The 18,897-nt window shown below is 41.4% G+C and overlaps 1 protein-coding gene and 1 pseudogene across 4 annotated transcripts in view; both read right to left on the bottom strand.

Moving 5' to 3' along the window:
- Veph1 (ventricular zone expressed PH domain containing 1) overlaps positions 1–18,897 on the bottom strand; it is a 255,558-nt gene that overhangs the window by 36,178 nt on the left and 200,483 nt on the right. For all 4 annotated transcript variants that reach the window (XM_021158191.3, XM_021158192.3, XM_029474775.2 and 1 more), the window contains exon 12: positions 11,682–11,799. In XM_021158191.3, coding sequence (XP_021013850.1) covers positions 11,682–11,799 — 118 coding nt within the window. The remainder of the gene's footprint in view (positions 1–11,681; positions 11,800–18,897) is intronic.
- On the bottom strand, positions 12,101–12,249 carry LOC115030740 (U1 spliceosomal RNA; annotated as a pseudogene).

The following is an 18,897-nucleotide window of genomic DNA, read 5'->3' as shown; positions in this document are numbered from 1 at the left end:
TGTTGAGGGACATCTGGGTTCTTTCCAGCTTCTGGCTATTATAAATAGGGCTGCTATGAACATAGTGGAGCATGTGTCCTTTTTACCGGTTGGGACATCTTCTGGATATATGCCCAGGAGAGGTATTGCTGGATCCTCCGGTAGTACTATGTCCAATTTTCTGAGGAACCGCCAGACTGATTTCCAGAGTGGTTGTACAAGCTTGCAATCCCACCAACAATGGAGGAGTGTTCCTCTTTCTCCACATCCTCGCCAGCATCTGCTGTCACCTGAATTTTTGATCTTAGCCATTCTGACTGGTGTGAGGTGGAATCTCAGGGTTGTTTTGATTTGCATTTCCCTGATGATTAAGGATGTTGAACATTTTTTCAGGTGCTTCTCTGCCATTCGGTATTCCTCAGGTGAGAATTCTTTGTTCAGTTCTGAGCCCCATTTTTTAATGGGGTTATTTGACTTTCTGGAGTCCACCTTCTTGAGTTCTTTATATATATTGGATATTAGTCCCTTATCTGATTTAGGATAGGTGAAGATCCTTTCCCAATCTGTTGGTGGTTTTTTTGTCTTATTGATGGTGTCTTTAGCCTTGCAGAAGCTTTGTAGTTTCATGAGGTCCCACTTGTCAATTCTCGATCTTACAGCACAAGCCATTACTGTTCTATTCAGGAATTTTTCCCCTCTGCCCATATCTTCAAGGCTTTTCCCCACTTTTTCCTCTATAAGTTTCAGTGTCACTGGTTTTATGTGAAGTTCCTTGATCCACTTAGACTTGACCTTAGTACAAGGAGATAGGAATGGATCGATTCGCATTCTTCTACATGTTAGCAACCAGTTGTGCCAGCACCATTTGTTGAAAATGCTGTCTTTCTTCCACTGGATGTTTTTAGCTCCCTTGTCGAAGATCAAGTGACCGTAGGTGTGTGGGTTCATTTCTGGGTCTTCAATTCTATTCCATTGGTCTATTTGTCTGTCACTATACCAGTACCATGCAGTTTTTATCACAATTGCTCTGTAGTAGAGCTTTAGGTCCGGCATGGTGATTCCACCAGAGGTTCTTTTATCCTTGAGAAGAGTTTTTGCTATCCTAGGTTTTTTGTTATTCCAGATGAATTTGCAGATTGCACTTTCTAATTCGTTGAAGAATTGATTTGGAATTTTGATGGGGATTGCATTGAATCTGTAGATTGCTTTTGGCAAGATAGCCATTTAACAATGTTGATCCTGCCAATCCATGAGCCTGGGAGATCTTTCCATCTTCTGAGATCTTCTATAATTTCTTTCTTCAGAGACTTGAAGTTTTTATCATACAGATTTTTCACTTCCTTAGTTAGAGTCACGCCAAGATATTTTATATTATTTGTGACTATTGAGAAGGGTGTTGTTTCCCTAATTTCTTTCTCAGCCTGTTTATTCTTTGTGTAGAGAAAGGCCATTGATTTGTTTGAGTTAATTTTATATCCAGCTACTTCACCGAAGCTGTTTATCAGGCTTAGGAGTTCTCTGGTGGAATTTTTAGGGTCACTTAGATATACTATCATATCATCTGCAAAGAGTGATATTTTGACTTCATCTTTTCCAATTTGTATCCCTTTGATCTCCTTTTGTTGTCGAATTGCTCTGGCTAGGACTTCAAGTACAATGTTGAATAGGTATGGAGAAAGTGGACAGCCTTGTCTAGTCCCTGATTTTAGAGGGATTGCTTCAAGCTTCTCACCATTTACTTTGATGTTGGCTACTGGTTTGCTGTAGATTGCTTTTATCATGTTTAGGTATGGGCCTTGAATTCCTGATCTTTCCAAGACTTTTATCATGAATGGGTGTTGGATCTTGTCAAATGCTTTTTCAGCATCTAAGGAGATGACCATGTGGTTTTTGTCTTTGAGTTTGTTTATATACTGGATTACGTTGATGGATTTCCGTATATTGAACCATCCCTGCATCCCTGGGATGAAACCTACTTGGTCAGGATGGATGATTGTTTTGATGTGTTCTTGGATTCGGTTAGCAAGAACTTTATTGAGGATTTTTGCATCAATATTCATAAGGGATATTGGTCTGAAGTTTTCTATCTTTGTTGGGTCTTTTTGTGGTTTAGGTATCAGAGTAATTGTGGCTTCATAGAATGAGTTGGGTAGAGTACCTTCTGTCTATTTTGTGGACTAGTTTGTGAAGAACTGGGATTAGATCTTCTTTGAAGGTCTGATAGAACTCTGCACTAAACCCATCTGGGCCTGGGCTTTTTTTAGTTGGGAGACTATTAATGATTGCTTCTATTTCTTTGGGGGATATAGGGCTGTTTAGATCATTAACCTGATCTTGATTCAACTTTGGTACCTGGTATCTGTCTAGGAACTTCTCCATTTCATCCAGGTTCTCCAGTTTTGTTGAGTATAGCCTTTGGTAGAAGGATCTGATGGTGTTTTGGATGTCTTCAGGATCTGTTGTTATGTCTCCTTTTTCATTTCTGATTTTGTTAATTAGGATGCTTTCCCTGTGCCCTCTAGTGAGTCTGGCTAAGGGTTTATCTATCTTGTTGATTTTCTCAAAGAACCAGCTCCTTGATTGGTTGATTCTTTGAATAGTTTTTCTTGTTTCCACTTGGTTGATTTCACCCCTGAGTTTGATTATTTCCTGCCGTCTACTCCTCTTGGGTGAATTTGCTTCCTTTTGTTCTAGTGCTTTTAGGTGTGTTGTCAAGCTGCTAATGTGTGCTCTCTCTAGTTTCCTTTTGGAGGCACTCAGAGCTATGAGTTTTCCTCTTAGAAATGCTTTCATTGCGTCCCATAAGTTTGGGTATGTTGTGGCTTCATTTTCTTTGAACTCTAAAAAGTCCTTAATTTCTTTCTTTATTCCTTCCTTGACCAAGGTATCATTGAGAAGAGTGTTGTTCAGTTTCCACGTGAAGGTTGGCTTTCTATTATTTATTTTGTTATTGAAGATCAGCTTTAGTCCATGGTGATCTGATAGGATGCATGGGACAATTTCAATATTTTTGTATCTGTTGAGGCCTGTTTTGTGACCAATTATGTGGTCAATTTTGGAGAAGGTGCCATGAGGTGCTGAGAAGAAGGTATATCCTTTTGTTTTAGGATAGAATGTTCTGTAGATATCTGCCAGATCCATTTGATTCATAATTTCTCTTAGTTTCTCTGTGTCCCTGTTTAGTTTCTGTTTCCATGATCTGTCCATTGGTGAAAGTGGTGTGTTGAAGTCTCCCACTATTATTGTATGAGGTGCAATGTGTGCTTTGAGATTTACTAAAGTTTCTTTAATGAATGTGGCTGCCTTTGTATTTGGAGCATAGATATTCAGGATTGATATTTCCTCTTGGAGGATTTTACCTTTGATGAGTATGAAGTGTCCCTCCCTGTCTTTTTTAATGACTTTGGGTTGGAAGTCAATCTTATCAGATATTAGAATGGCTACTCCAGCCTGTTTCTTCATACCATTTGCTTGGAAAATTGTTTTCCAGCCTTTCATTCTGAGGTAGTATCTATCTTTTTCTCTGAGATGAGTTTCCTGTAAGCAGCAAAATGTTGGGTCTTGTTTGTGTAGCCAGTTTGTTAGTCTATGTCTTTTTATTGGGGAGTTGAGTCCATTGATATTAAGAGATATTAAGGAAAAGTAATTGTTGTTTCCTGTTATTTTTGTTGTTAAAGTTGGCATTCTGTTCTTGTGGCTGTCTTCTTTTAGGTTTGTTGAGGGATTACCTTCTTGTTGTTTTAGGGCGTGGTTCCTGTCCTTGTATTGGTTTTTTTCTGTTATTATCCTTTGAAGGGCTGGATTCGTGGAGAGATAATGTGTGAATTTGGTTTTGTCGTGGAATACTTTGGTTTCTCCATCTATGTTAATTGAGAATTTGGCTGGGTATAGTAGCCTGGGCTGGAATTTGTGTTCTTTTAGTGTCTGTATAACATCCGTCCAGGATCTTCTGGCTTTCATAGTCTCTGGTGAAAAATCTGGTGTAATTCTGATAGGCTTGCCTTTATATGTTACTTGGCCTTTTTCTCTTACTGCTTTTAGTATTCTATCTTTATTTAGAGCATTTGTTGTTCTGATTATTATGTGTCGGGAGGTATTTCTTTTCTGGTCCAGTCTATTTGGAGTTCTGTAGGCTTCTTGTATGTTCATGGGCATCTCTTTCTTTAGATTTGGGAAGTTTTCTTCTATAATTTTGTTGAAGATGTTTGCTGGTCCTTTGAGTTGAAAATCTTCATTCTCATCCACTCCTATTATCCGTAGGTTTGGTCTTCTCATTGTGTCCTGTATTTCTTGGATGTTTTGAGTTAGGATCTTTTTGCATTTTACATTTTCCTTGATTGTTGTGCCGATGTTCTCTATGGAATCTTCTGCACCTGAGATTCTCTCTTCCATCTCTTGTATTCTGTTGCTGATGCTCGCATCTATGGTTCCAGACTTCTTTCCTAGGGTTTCTATCTCCAGTGTTGCCTCATTTTGGGTTTTCTTTATTGTGTCTACTTCCCTTTTTAGGTCTAGTATGGTTTTGTTCATTTCCATCATTTGTTTGGATGTGTTTTCCTGTTTTTCTTTAAGGACTTCTACCTGTTTGATTGTGTTATCCTGTTTTTCTTTAAGGACTTCTACCTGTTTGATTGTGTTATCCTGTTTTTCTTTAAGGACTTGTAACTCTTTAGCCATGTTCTCCTGTAATTCTTTAAGTGAGTTATTAAAGTCCTTCTTGATGTCCTCTACCATCATCATGAGATATGCTTTTAGATCCGTGTCTAGCTTTTCCGGTGTGTTGGGGTGCCCTGGACTGGGCGAAGTGGGGGTGCTGGGTTCTGATGATGGTGAGTGGTCTTGGTTTCTGTTAGTAAGATTATTACGTTTACCTTTCGCCATCTGGTAATCTCTGGGGTTAGTTGTTATCGTTGTCACTGTTTAAAGATTGGAGCAGAAGCTGTGTTCCACTCACCAGCAGTCTCAAAATCCTGCGGCGGGGGTCGTGGGTAGCTGGCGGTACCCCGGTGCTGGTCCAGCCGGAAGAGGCCTGTGGTCCTACTCAGGCCGGTTTTCTGCTTCCCTAACTAATGCAGCCTCTGGTCCCGCGCGCAATTGGATTGGAGCAGAAGCTGTGTTCCACTCACCAGAAGTCTTAAGATCCTGTGGCGGGTGTTGTGGGTAGCTGGCGAGTGTCAGCCGACCCTGCGCCCTAGCTGCCCCTGTGCTTTTCTGACCAGAAGAGGCTTGTGGCCCTATGTAGGCCGGATTTCTCTCCCCCCAACCAGAGCAGTCTCAGGTCCCGCGTGATTGGACTGGAGCAGAAGCTGTGTTCCACTCACCAGCAGTCTCCAAATCCTGTGGCGGGGGTCGTGGGTAGCTGGCGGGTGTCAGGCGACCCTGAGCTCAAGCTACCCTGGCGCTGATCCGGCCGGATGAGGCCTGTGGCCCTACTGAGGCCGGTTTCTGCTTCCCTAACTAATGCAGTCTCAGGTCCTGCGAGCAATTGGATTGGAGCAGAAGCTGTGTTCCACTCACCAGAAGTCTTAAGATCCTGTGGCGGGTGTTGTGGGTAGCTGGCGAGTGTCAGCCGACCCTGTGCCCTAGCTGCCCCTGTGCTTTTCTGACCGGAAGAGGCTTGTGGCCCTATGTAGGCCGGATTTCTCTCTCCCCAACCAGAGCAGTCTCAGGTCCCGCGTGATTGGACTGGAGCAGAAGCTGTGTTCCACTCACCAGCAGTCTCAAAATCCTGTGGCGCGGGTCGTGGGTAGCTGGCGGTTGTCAGGCGACCCTGCGCTCAAGCTACCCCTGTGCTATTCGGCCAGATGAGCTAATTTAGTCATTTCTATTAGAATCCGTGGGTGCTGTGGTCCTTGGGTGGGGCCTGGTGGAAGATGAGAGAGGCTGAGCATACCTCCCTGATAGTACAAGTGCCCAAGTCTGCTGGCATACCAAGTGACACAAACAGAGGATCCTTGAAAACTAGTGAGCCTCAGAATGGATCGGGAAAAGGATGCTGGCTGCGTCCCTGTCTTTACGGAAGTCCCCTTGGGCGCTGGCAGCCAGGCACCTCCCCATAGTGACATTGGGATAGTTGGCTACTACAAACTTTGTGTCAATTCCCCATTGGTCCAAAGGTTATATTAAAAATGTATGCTTCTGTGCAGTACAGCAGATCTGCACCTGGATGCTGGTCTCTGGAGTCTTGTTTCCTGGGTTCACAATTCCAACCTCCCTCAATCCCTTCTGGATCCTGGTTCCTACAAGAGTCCAATCCAACCATCTTTAGAGTCCTCCTCTCACAGCTGGCAGGGAATCTGACCCAAAGCAGGCACAAATAGAGCCCAGGGCTGTGCACAGTACACAGCTGGACATAATACAGCCAGGTGTGAGGCTGGCCATTTGGTTTCTAATGTGATGAGTTGGAAGAAACAGGACCAAACTTCTCTTACCAGGCTCCCAATGCCCTAACTATGGTATCATGATGTGTATTTGATATGGTTAAATCATCTTCACAGTCTTGAAGCACTGCATTTTAATATCAAGGAATTTTTGACTTTGCCATTTCTAAATATTATGTACACATTCATCCATTCAGTATGTATTTACAGTATGTTAAGGAACACAAGAAGGGTGCAAGATTTTTCTCATAGAATGCTCTTAGCTCTAACTGGATTGTGGATCCCTTCTAAAGCAGAGGCTCCTTACTGTCTTCATCTTTCTGTCTCCAGGTACCCTGTAGAAAACACACAGCCCATGTGCAAGGCACACACTGCATATGTGAATAATGGGCTGCAATTAGGCTGACTGTTCATGCCCACAGCATGAACATGTTCATTTGTATGTCTTAGTCATCTTTCACGTTGGAATTTAAGTGCAACAGGAATGCAAATGCCGCCTCCCTGAAAAATACATTTGGCTGCAGGATGATGCTAGACCTTTTGCTTAGATCAAATATATAATTTATGTGCCTATATAAAAAGAAGATGAAATCAACAACATATATAAACTCTCCAGGGACTCACGAATGTGAGAATAACAGTTTAGAAGAGGATTTCTCTCCGTCTCAAATCTTCTTTCATGTAGCCCAAGGAAATGAGCAAAGAAATTCAGACACACTGAAGTTTTCAGGGCCAAACATTTTGATCCAATATGTTCTGCTGTAAAGTATTTGGCCTTGTTAGAGTGCTTATCAGCCTGTGTTCCCAGTCTGTGCTTCATGGTGGGAAAAACAAATAAGACAGTGATGTGCAAAATGTTCTTCTCAAGTGTGTAGCAGCGAATTTGAGAAAATACATATTAAAGGAACGCCTTGTACCATTTAGCCCTTTTCCTGGGGCCTCACTCAGTCAGCCTGACTCGGTACTTATTGAGTTAAGGAGTGGACCCTCTGCAGAATCCTCTCAGAGTCACCTAAGAGAGGTAGACAACATTGCACTGTGCTTTCAAATGAAGCATCTTTGATGCTCTGTCTTTTTGCATATGTGTAGTAAAGCTCTAATTAGAACATTTTACAATGCAGGCATTCAATTCCCCAATTTCTTATTTGCTTGAATTAACTTTTGAAAAACTGAGGTGTTCGCTCTGGCATGGCCTTAATCCAGACTCTGTAATCAGTCCACAATCTGTGCATCACAAATGCCCCATCCTTTCCTGCCAGCTTCAACCTTCTGCACCTCTTCCTCCGGGTAATGCATTTTAATTGGTACCTCTCTGTGAGCCCCTAGCATCTCTGGTCAAACAAACACTGTTTTTTTTTTTGTTTTGTTTGTTTTTGTTTTTGTTTTTTGTTTTTTGTTTTTGTTTTGTTTTTAAGATTCAGCCTCAACATCTTGGCAGTTAACAGGAGGACAGACTTGCCACAATGGCTACCTTTAAGTTGATAAAATCCATAAAATCCTCAAATTGGAAGAGAAGATCCCGGAGATGCAGCCTTTACGTCAATATTGTTGTATTGGCTAAATGAAAGCAGGCATCTGGCATGCATAGCATGGTGCTTTGCTTGTATTTGTTCACAGTCACTCTAAGTCTGTGTCTTAGTTAGGGTTTTACTGCTGTGAACAGATACCATGACCAAGTCAACTCTTATAAGGACAACATTTAACTGTGGCTGGCTTCCAGATTCAGAGGTTCAGTCCATTGTCATGAAGGTGGCAATATGGCAGCATACAGGCAGGCATGGTGCAGGAAGAGATGAGAATTCTACATCTTCATCTGAAGGCTGCTAGCAGAATATTGGTTTTTAGGCAGCTAGGACATGGGTTTTAAAGCTTACATCCACAGTGACACACCTACTCCAACAGGGCTACACCCACTCCACACTTTCTAATTGTACCACTTCCTGGGCATATACAAACCTTAACATTTTACTCCCTGGCCCTCATAGGCTTGTTCAAACATATGAGTCTATGAGGACCATACCTAAACATAGCATAATGCAAAATACATTAAATCCAACTTCTTTTTTTTTTAAGATTTATTTATTTATTACATGTAAGTACACTATAGCTGTCTTCAGACACACCAGAAGAGGGCGTCAGATCTCGTTACAGATGGTTGTGAGCCACCATGTGGTTGCTGGGATTTGAACTCTGGACCTTCAAAAGAGCAGTCGGGTCCTCTTACCCACTGAGCATTCTCACCAGCCCTAAGTCCAACTTCTAAAGTCCCTATGGTTTATAGCAATCTCAACAATATTAAAAGTCCAAATTTCAAAGTCTCTTCTGAGATTCATCCAATTATTTAACTGTAATCTCCAAAGCAAGATAGGAAACCAGCTGGGCAAACTCCAAACTCTGCATCTCTATGTCTGATGTCAAAGTGGTCTTCAGATCTCCAACTCCTTTTTTATCTTTGTTGACTGCATCAAACTTCTTTCTCCTAGGCTAGTTTCACTCCCTGTTAGCAGCTTTCTTTAGCAGATAGTCAATGGTTCTGGCATCTCCAACATCTTGGGGTCTCCAAGGCAATTTTAATGTTACAGCTTCTTGTTTCAGAATATGGGATCCACACATGATCTTCTGGAATCCTCCAAAGGGCTTGCTTCACTTCTGCAGCTCTGCCCTCTGTAGCACCCTAGGTTCTGGATGACTTCACTCCACTGCTGCTGCTGTTCTTGGTGATCATCCTATGGTACTGGTAGTGTCCAATATACTGGGGTCTTCCACTACAACTAGGCTTCATTAATAGCTTCTCATAGGCTCTCTTCATGGTGCCAAGCCCCAACTCTTTTGCATGACCCCTTCAGTCCTGGGCCATCAACTGCAACTGAGGCTGCACCTTCCCAGTGGCCTTCCATGGCCTCTCATAGTGCCAAGCCTCAGCTGCTCTTCATGACCCCTTCATGTCTTCAAAACCAGTATAACTTGAGTGACTCTTACACATTACCAAGTACAGCTACAGCATGAGGTACAACCTTTGCTATTTCTGGAACACAGCTTCTTTGTGCTCTCAGAAAACACTTCCTGGACTGCAGAGATAGCTCAGTGGTTAAGAGCACTGATTGCTCTTCCAGAGGTCCTGAGTCCTAGCAACCACATGGTAGCTCACAACCATCTGTAATGGGATCTGATGCCCTCTTCTGTTGTGTCTGAAGACAGCAACAGTGTACTCATATACAAAAAATAAATAAATAATTCTTTAAAAAAAAAACCAAAAAAGTGTTATTTAAAAAAAAAAAAAAAGAAAACACTTCCCAGAAGATTTCAACTCAGTGATGCTGATCTCTTCTTAATCACCACTAATTTCTTAGCTCTAGCTAACCAGCATCAATTGTCCCAGTAGTCCCTTCTATTCTGGATTCTAAAGTCAGAGCCACATGGCCAAAGCTGCCAAGTTCTGCTGCTTGCTGGGGTTGGAACATGGCTCCCCCCTTATTCTATTACCAACTTTCTGTTTTCCAACTCCCTCCCTGCCTAAGCCTGGATGTCCTGGAACTTTCTCTGTAGATTGACTTTGAACTCAGAGATCTTCATACCTGTCTCCGAAACACTGGGATTAAAGGTGTGGTCCACTAAGTTTTTTTTTTCACCTAGAACGTGCTCTGTTTTAGGCTGAGATCTTGAACTCAAGAGATCTGACTGGCTTTGCCTTCTGAGATTAAAGACTTATACTGCCATACCTGCCTGGACCTACATTTAGCGGGGTGATTGTCCCAAGGTCACCATTCCCTTAATTCAATTTAATATCCTTCAACACAGGATTCAGCTCCATTTCACTTTCTGGTGCCCCTTTAATATTCGAACCATATATTTTATAGTTTTACTTTTTAAGCTTGCAACACTTGTTCAAAATGCTCTTCTTGAGACTTAACCAGAGTACAAAGCTTTTTTTTTTTTTTCCTGAGACTTCCTTTTTCAATGCATTTAATATAAATCTCTTTACCTTCTTTGGATAGACTCTTCATATAAGGGCAAAACGCAGCCAAATTCTTCACCAAAAATACAAGAACATTCTCTTGGCTACATATTAAAATTCTTCTCCTCTGAAACCTCTAGAGCCAAGCTTACACAGTTTAAATCACCTTCAGCAACAAAGTCTTCCATATTCCTACTAAGATAGTCCACTAAGCCCCATTTAAAGCATTCTACTGCTTTCCAAATCCAAAGTCCCCAAATCCACATTCTTCTAAAGAAAAGCACGGTCAGTTCTATCACAGCAATACTCCAGTCACTAGGACCAACTTCTGTCTTAGTTAGGGTTTTACTGCTGTAAACAGATACCATGACCAAGGCAAGTCTTATAAGGATAACATTTAATTGTGGCTTCCTTACAGGTTCATAGGTTCAGTCCATTGCCATTAAGGCAGTATCCTGGCAGGCATGGTACAGGAGGAGCTGAGAGTTCTACATCTTCATCTGAATGCTGCTAGCAGAATACTGGTTTCCAAGCAGCTAGGATGAGGGTCTTAAAGTTCATGCCCACAGTGACACACCTACTCCAACAAGGCCACACCTACACCAAAAGGGTCAAAGCTTCTAATAGTGCCACTCCCTGGGCTGAGCATATACAAACCATCACAGTCAGGTTAGTAGACTAGAGTCCTTGGGCAGCAGAAAAGATTAGGGATGGTGATGAAGGTTAGCAATTGGTTGCTGCCAGTGAACATGGTTCATTCACCAAGCAGCATCATAGGGAATACTACATGGCAAGAAGCACTGAGTGCTCAGTCCCTTGTTTAGTGTGACCTAAGTTCTTTAAGGCTCTGGAACACAGCTGGACAGAATGCTTGTTGTCTCTAACCTTCAGGTTCATTTGGGTGAAATAAAGATAGTTTCAGAGTAAGATGTCCCCCTGCCCTCCCTCTCTGCCCTTTTTCCTTCTTTCCTTCCCTCCATAAATTTCTTTGTTTCTCCCTTCCCTCCTCCTTCTTTAAAATAATAGTGGGGAGTGAACCTAGGAGTTCACACTTGCTGTGCAAATGCTCTACCACAAATTCAGCTCAATCATGTTTTCTTGAGGTCAAAGAGGTCAAAGATGCCTTGCTCTCCTTTCTGACTCTGTCTCTTTCTCCTCTAGCATCTTGCCACTTTTTTTTTCAAACACAACCACTCCAGTGAGTCATCTTTCTTAATATGAGGTGGAGATCAGACACTATTCTAAATTAGTACAACGTGGGGTATTTAATCAAGAAGAAGGCCAATTAGAGCCACTAGGCTCACAGAACCCTGTAAATCCGGGGGTGGGGGATACAATTGGTTCTTTGGGACAAGTGGGGTGCTCACCAGTTGCCTTTTCAGGGTTGTTGCACATGAAGCACTGCCATGCCCCTGCCGTTTCGCTAAAGCCAAACACGTCGAAGAACCGCACTTCCTCCAGATGGAGCTGAAGCTGCTCCAGATCCTGTTTCAGGAATACAAAGCACAAAGCAAATAAGCCTGCCTGCCTGCTACAGAGCATCTGACACCAGAAAGAGGGGCTGTGAAGCTGGAAGGGCTGATGCTGCAACGGAGATAGCAGAGAGAGCGTTGGAAGGGACTTCTCTCAGCCACCCTGGGAGAGAGTACTTAGCTCAGACTCTTCCACGGGATGGCTTTTCACAGAGTGAGGGAGCCTAGCCTCAGGGCTGAGGCTTCGGGTGCAGCCTGATGATTCATCTTAGACTTATATGTAGATATTGGGGGGTTTTTTCTGCTTTTTTTTCCAGGGGAGAGTGTGAATGCAGCCCCCCACTACCACAAATTATGCAGTTGAGTTTCCCGAATTTTGGGAAATCACAGGGGTGCAATGGGTAAGCCTCGCCCTGGGAAAACCACCTTCGTGATCATGGTACCTCCCCTGCCAGGGAAGTATATGTAGATATTGTTTATTCCACAGTTGGTTTTAGTGGGAAATCATCTCTGAAATAGTTTGTCAGTAAAGTAACCATGTTTTGAGTACTCAAGTGGAATTTGACATACTGAGATGGCTCATTTTTTAGGTAGCCTGTGGCACAAAACCATGTCACTGTGCTCTTATTTAGAGAGAGGTTCCATTAGGCTGAAAGAAGATGAAAAGCTATTAGCCTAACCAAATAAAAATGTTCTACTGTTCTTGAGGGACTTTTCTGATATGTAAGGAACCTATCACTTGTGTTAACAGGCAGCAGGACTCTACTCTTAAGAGCTTGATCCTTCTTGATCCTTGCACACATTTTTTCAACCTACTTTGTGTTGTGAGCATTGGTGTACTGTGACTTCACTTCCTTGCCTTTGGTTCTGTACTTTCACCTTTTCTACATATTGTGATAATTCTTAGTAACCAGAAAGGTCAGGTGCTGTTTGTGGTGTTTGCATGGTTCCAGACGGACCTAGTAAAGAATGGGTGATGGCTTTCCTAGATCTCACCTAGAATCACTGATTCTCCATTTGCTGACACAGATGCTAAGCACACTAGACTCTGAGCAGTTTGAGGACAGAACTTAGTTGTTGGGGATTTGATTTGTGCTTACATGGGAGTTCATACATAGTCTACTGTAGGTTTTTTTTTTTTTTTTTTTGACTGGTCAATAAAGAGCCAGTGACCAATGGCTGGACAGGGGGACAGAGGTGGGGCTTTGAGGATTCCCAGAGAGAAAATACAGGATAGGGAGAAGGGAATCACCAGAGAAGACAGAGAACTAATCATGTAAGAATCAGGGAAAAGTGGCCCCAGGGCGACTCCTCCGATTGGGTCTGGGGTAACAGAGATAAAGTATAGAAGTTTAGAAAATAATAACTTAAGAATATCTAAGAGGAGAGTGTGTTAGCCACAGAGAGGATGGGAAGTGGCCCAGTCATTGAGCTAGCTAAGGCATATTAAAAAAAATAAAGATTGAGTGTGCATTTCTTTCTTGGTGAATCCAGAGTTTTTGGGTGGGTTCAGAGCCACACTCATACCTGCTGGGAGCATAGAGTGAACTATAAATAGTCACAGCTTCACTCAGTCTTCTTTGATAACAGCTGCATCCCCAGGATCTATAGCACTGGGAAGGGAGTAGCATCATTGGTTTATAGGTGCAATATAAATCCCATTTACCAAAGAACTATATGAAAGGCACAATGACAGTTTAAGGTTCTCTTTAGAGAGCATTCATGCTCACCAAAAGATAGATACAATGAGGACAGAGATTTTGTTTGTTGAATTGGGTGTTTGAAACATCAGCCTCTGAAAGTGCTTGCCACACAAATGCACACCAAACACCTACATCTAATGAAAACCACAGATCAGGCCTTTCCTTATTAAGACAATTGTGCTTTACAGTCTGGGATTAGACATTTTGAAGGCTTAACGTGCTGAATATAGTATTGTGGATTCCTAATATCAGAGGCATTTCAATAGGCTATGCACATGTATGTATGCATGTGCAACACACACATGTACACAAGCACACACACACACACACACACGCACACAGATATGAACAAACGTTGTTTTAAAAAAAGATTTAGAATATGTTCATTAGAAAAAAGAAACTTTTATTTTTAAAAGAATGTTCCCCAAGATAAAGACCAAAGACACACCTGGGAGCTTTATAGGTTTCAAAGGATGAAATCCATATTAAAATTTATGGGGAGAAAGCAGATGTTCATAAATATCTGTTTCAAAACTGCAAGGTCTCTGAAGTCTGTCCTTGGCCATCGGCATGCAGATCAGTCTTTGTTTTTTACACAATTGACGATCAATTCTTCATTCCCCATAAACACTACTAGCAAACAAAGGACTTAACACATAGGGCTCCCTTCATTTTTCCTGTTCAGAGACCAGGAGTGTCCCAGGTTGTTGCCTATAATCCACACTTGCTTTGGCAAAAAGTTACTTGAGAAGTTTAGGACAGATGGTGAGCTACACCCCAGGGCTCGAGTTGTGAAGCCAAGAGCAGGTTTAGTCCTTCAGAGGATTCAGGTGTTATGCAAAGGGATCCAAGCAAGGAAGATGGATCGTAGTTACAGGAACTATTGAAGTTGGCGGTAACAGCCAACTTTAAATAGACAGATGAAGCACATGTAATTTCAAGTCTCTGTGAAAAATCAAATTAAGTAAATCACAAAGCAAGCCAGTGCAGACCACCAGTGATACATTTCAGGACTGTACTTCTTAAATGCACTTAGGGTCATTATTGGCTTTTTTCCCATTTATTTTCACCCTTCATAGTCCTTAGTGTTGCCCAAGCACTGATATATGGACACCACCTATTCTCCTCCTTTCATCTTCTTCAAAACAAGAAAACTGACGTTGCTTTAGAAAGTTACAAACTTCCTTTTAGATACCTAGACCACAGAGGAATGATACAACAGTTCATATCTAATTCTCCATCCCTTTTTGGGTATTTCAGATCTAGTGGGATTGTGGCAGATGGGGTTTCAGATGAACTACTGGTAATTTTCATGTCATAGGGTCCATCTGCCTGTATAGTCATGTACACGAGTATTGGAGGCTCCTGTGTCCTTGTAGAGAATGGTAAAGATGAAGAATATCAGTTTCATAGTACACACACACAAACACACACACACACACACACCCCTTATGTACATAAGCTCCTTCTTGCTAGCACATACCTATGAAGGAAGGCTCTCCTTCTGGCCTTGAAGAAACAAGAAACGAGGAAAACTGAGTAGTTTCCAGTAGCTAGTGAGAGATTAAAAACTGTGTTTGTATAGAAATGAATAAATGTTTTGTTGTTGTTGTTGTTTTCTTTGTTTTTGTTTTGCCAGCAATCTGGACTTTTGGCTCTTCTCAAAGTGAAGAATGATCCTACTTGGAAGAGTCAGTTTCACAGGTACCTTTCAAATCAGGTCTTAATAAAACCCGAGGGATAATGAAGCTCGAATTGTTTATGTGGATTTGGGAAAGTTACACCAGGAAACATGTCCTGAGAAGGATTTTCCTAACAAATGTCATTTAGTTAACACAGTTAAAAAGTCACTGGAGGGAAGATGGTCTTGTAAAACAGTTGTTTAGATAAGTTTGCCTCCAACTTTAGAAAAAAGTTATTAATGAAATTAAGAACTTGGAAAACCATAAAGAATCTTATAAATCCACTTAGGGAAAAAGAAATTAGGCAACAGGGAAAGGTGAGTGGACAATTACAATACTATTTCATTATATTCTATAAAAGTTGTGTGTGTGTGTAAAGTTGGGGGTGGGGGTGAAGGCAACCAAATAACTTAGCAGGTAAAGTCCCTTGGGTAAAGGAGCCTCACACCAAGTTTGATGACCTGAGTTCAATCCCTGGTATCCACAATGGAAAGTGATATCTCGTTCCTGAAGCTGCCCTCCAGCTTCCATGTGTGCTCATGATGTGCGCACCACAGCATCCTCCAAGTATATACATAAATGCAAGATTTGTTTTTAAAGTGCATGGTAGGCTATGAAACTTACATTGGGGTCTATGTACTGAGGGAGGGTGCTGTGGAAGAGTTTTCTAGAAAGCAGCCAAAGCATACATCTGGAACAGCTTTGGCTCCTGGCACATTTAAGTTCTGTTCTAAAGCTCTCTGAGCACAGAAAGAAATCGTGGGCTTGCCTCACGTGCTGTGTGTGCTTCTGGTTAACAGGATTTCTAGCCTCAAAGTTCGTCTATCATATAAGAAATAGAAAAGCTTCAAGAAGTCCCTAATATTCTTGCACATTAATAAGTACTTCATGCCTTGCTAGTTATTTCTAGAGTGCTCACTCTAGCTATATCCCAGTCCCAGGTGAAATTAATTTATGGAGGGAATATAATCAATAATTCATCTTTATATTGGCCTACATTGGACAGGCATAAAGAAAGAAACACTATGCTGAATGCATAAATTAGCAAAAAGAGATTTTAAAGGAATGTGCACCTTATAACTCAATTGTTTTATTCTTTCAGCTACTGGAAAATACTGTGTTTGAGCTCAATTAATAAAATGTAGTGTCAGAGCAGCTGGTGTGTCAGAGATTATAGATAAAGAGATGGAGGTGGCATAATTCTGCAGTCCCAGAAAATGGCACAGGGCACTGGACAATGCCTTCTTCCATGTGTGTGTGGTATGGTCACTATATGGCATCTTACCATGTGATCTTTGACCCTCCACCTTCTGTAAGCTTCAGCACTGAAAGTCTGACTTTTACTATATTTTGTCATTTTTGGAAATACAGTGATTAGTGCTTTGTCCATAATATATTTTAATGAATTGTTATTTTACTAATTGAGGTATGTAGGTCTTATTTCTAATTTATATCAATGGTAACTTTTGGGTTTTCTATTTCCATGTTTATTTGAGAGTGTTCATTAAAGATTTACAGAGTACTTTTCTTTGCTTTTTAAAAGAAAATGGGTCTTGCCATGTTCCCCAGGCTGGTCTCAAACTCGTGTTCCAGAAATTCTGCCTTAGCCTCCTTAGCTGGTATGATAGGTGCATGCTACCATATTTACCTAGAGAACATCTCTGAACTTCTAATCTGGGAGCTGAGGATGTAGTTCAGTGATAAAGTTCTTGGTTAGAGTGTGCAATGCCTTGTGCTTAATCCTCTACAATACTGTACAATATAACTACCACATCTCTATAAGTAGTGTAGGAACTCACTTTATTTAACAAGTATTAGAATAAAATCAGTCAGACAAGGATAGGAGTATGAGATCGTCAGTGTGGCATGCTGGTTATTTTTAAGACATTCAACTTCCCCAATTTATCAGTTCTCATTTGGTTTCAACATCAGGAATCCTGGGAGACCTGTTATAAGTGTTATAGGCAGCTTTCATCTTTGACACTTCTCTACAAGCTTTCCAAGAGATACGATGTGCACTGCATGGAAAACTCTACACCTTTGGGAACAGATGTGAAGATGGCTGATATATTCCTCAAATAATTTGTATTTGAGGAATTTGTCAATTTCCGGGTACATCTGCTCATACATTCTCACGGTATTTGGTTTCATATTACAAAGTACATGGTCTGTTCACAAAAGCACTCTTTTCATCTTTAAAATTCAGAGATGTCATTGTTTCAAATTGTGCAATATGGAAAAAAGAGATGAGCTGTGCAAATCGCTGGGCCAAGTTTGGACGTTAGTAAAATTCTACAGTGCTCAGGGAGGAAGGTGAGCACCAGGTGGGAAACAGACACATAGCAGTGACAGCAAGGAGCCATTCCTGGCATGTGGGATTCAGGACAGCATGGATGCCACATGTGAGGTAGGTTTCATTGGCCCTCATTTTTCCAGCCTAAATTAATAAGGAAAATCTGGAATGCATGGCCAAGGAGGTCCCCATATTAGGCTTCCCACTATCAATAGCAACCACAGACTAGACTCAAATTCCTTGTGTCCTTCAGGATTCTGGTCTGGCAGCTGTGACTCTGGTTAGGTCCCCGTGTAGCTGGATCAGAACACCCATATTTGATTCATGTTAGAGAGAGTTATTGAAACACTTTTATATAAGAACTAATGAAGATGTTAGAATATTTGATTGAGTTCAAAAGACAGATCTATACATTCACCTAAGGATAAGGCAATAAAGAATATGGGGGAGCAGGTAGGTTGATGACCTAAGAGTTTAAGTCAAAAAGTATATGGAAAAGGTCACAGAGGAGTATGCAGCCAAGTAGGAAATGAATCACTAGCAATTTGGATAGCTAAAAAAAAAAAATTGTAGCAATTTGGATCATGCTATAGAAGCTTTACCAATATTTGATAAACATGTGTTTTTCTCATGTGTCCCAGGCTGGCCTTGAACTTGTTTTAATTAGCCATATATTTTCATTTACTTATTCTGGTGGCCTTCCCTAGTCCCCAACTGCATATAATCCTGCCCAAGCTATGAGTCTGAGGATGAGCTAGAGTATAGAGAGATGGAAGATTAACTAAAGGAGGGCTCTATGAAGCATGATGGGGGTCATCATCTATGTGATGGGCAGGACTTTTTGGTGATGCAGCTGACTTGTGGTCACACATGCTCCTGTAATTAAGGATATATGTTCTTATATGTAAGCCCAATAAACTCACTGGCCCCACTTGCTATTCTTGGGTGGAATTTTCCTTTAGTCTGCTGATGTCCTAAGCAGGGGTATATAGATATTTGTTTGCCCCTCCCAAGGGAAGTCATGTAACCATTACAGTGCACAGCTGCCTGCTGTTTAGCTCGATGAGCCCCTGGGTGACTGTTGGCTGGCAAGCGGCACAAGATAGCTTTTGGTCATAGATTGCCTAAGATCCAAAATTTGCATCGTTATTTCTTTTCAAGGCATACTACTTTTATGTTGCTAAGCAAGGTATTCATGAACTCTTAATGAACACATCTTTAGTAATTCTTGTTTTTGTTTTTTTTGTTTTGTTTTTGTTTTTTTCAATTAAAAATTTGGGAGAAAACTCAGTATTCCTATCACGCATTCCTACCTATCATCTTTCAGATGCAAGCTGAGCATGCTCAAAGTGTTCCTGATCAGAATTTTAACCATTGAACATGCATGTCATGACCTTGAGCTAAGCATGCTCAAAAATGTGATTGACACCTAT

Source organism: Mus caroli, unplaced genomic scaffold, assembly GCF_978045245.1.
Source record: "Mus caroli unplaced genomic scaffold, Mus_caroli_1 scaffold_3, whole genome shotgun sequence".
Taxonomy (NCBI): domain Eukaryota; kingdom Metazoa; phylum Chordata; class Mammalia; order Rodentia; family Muridae; genus Mus; species Mus caroli.
The sequence above is the reverse complement of the archived record's forward strand: the minus strand, read 5'-3'. Positions and strand labels throughout refer to the sequence as shown.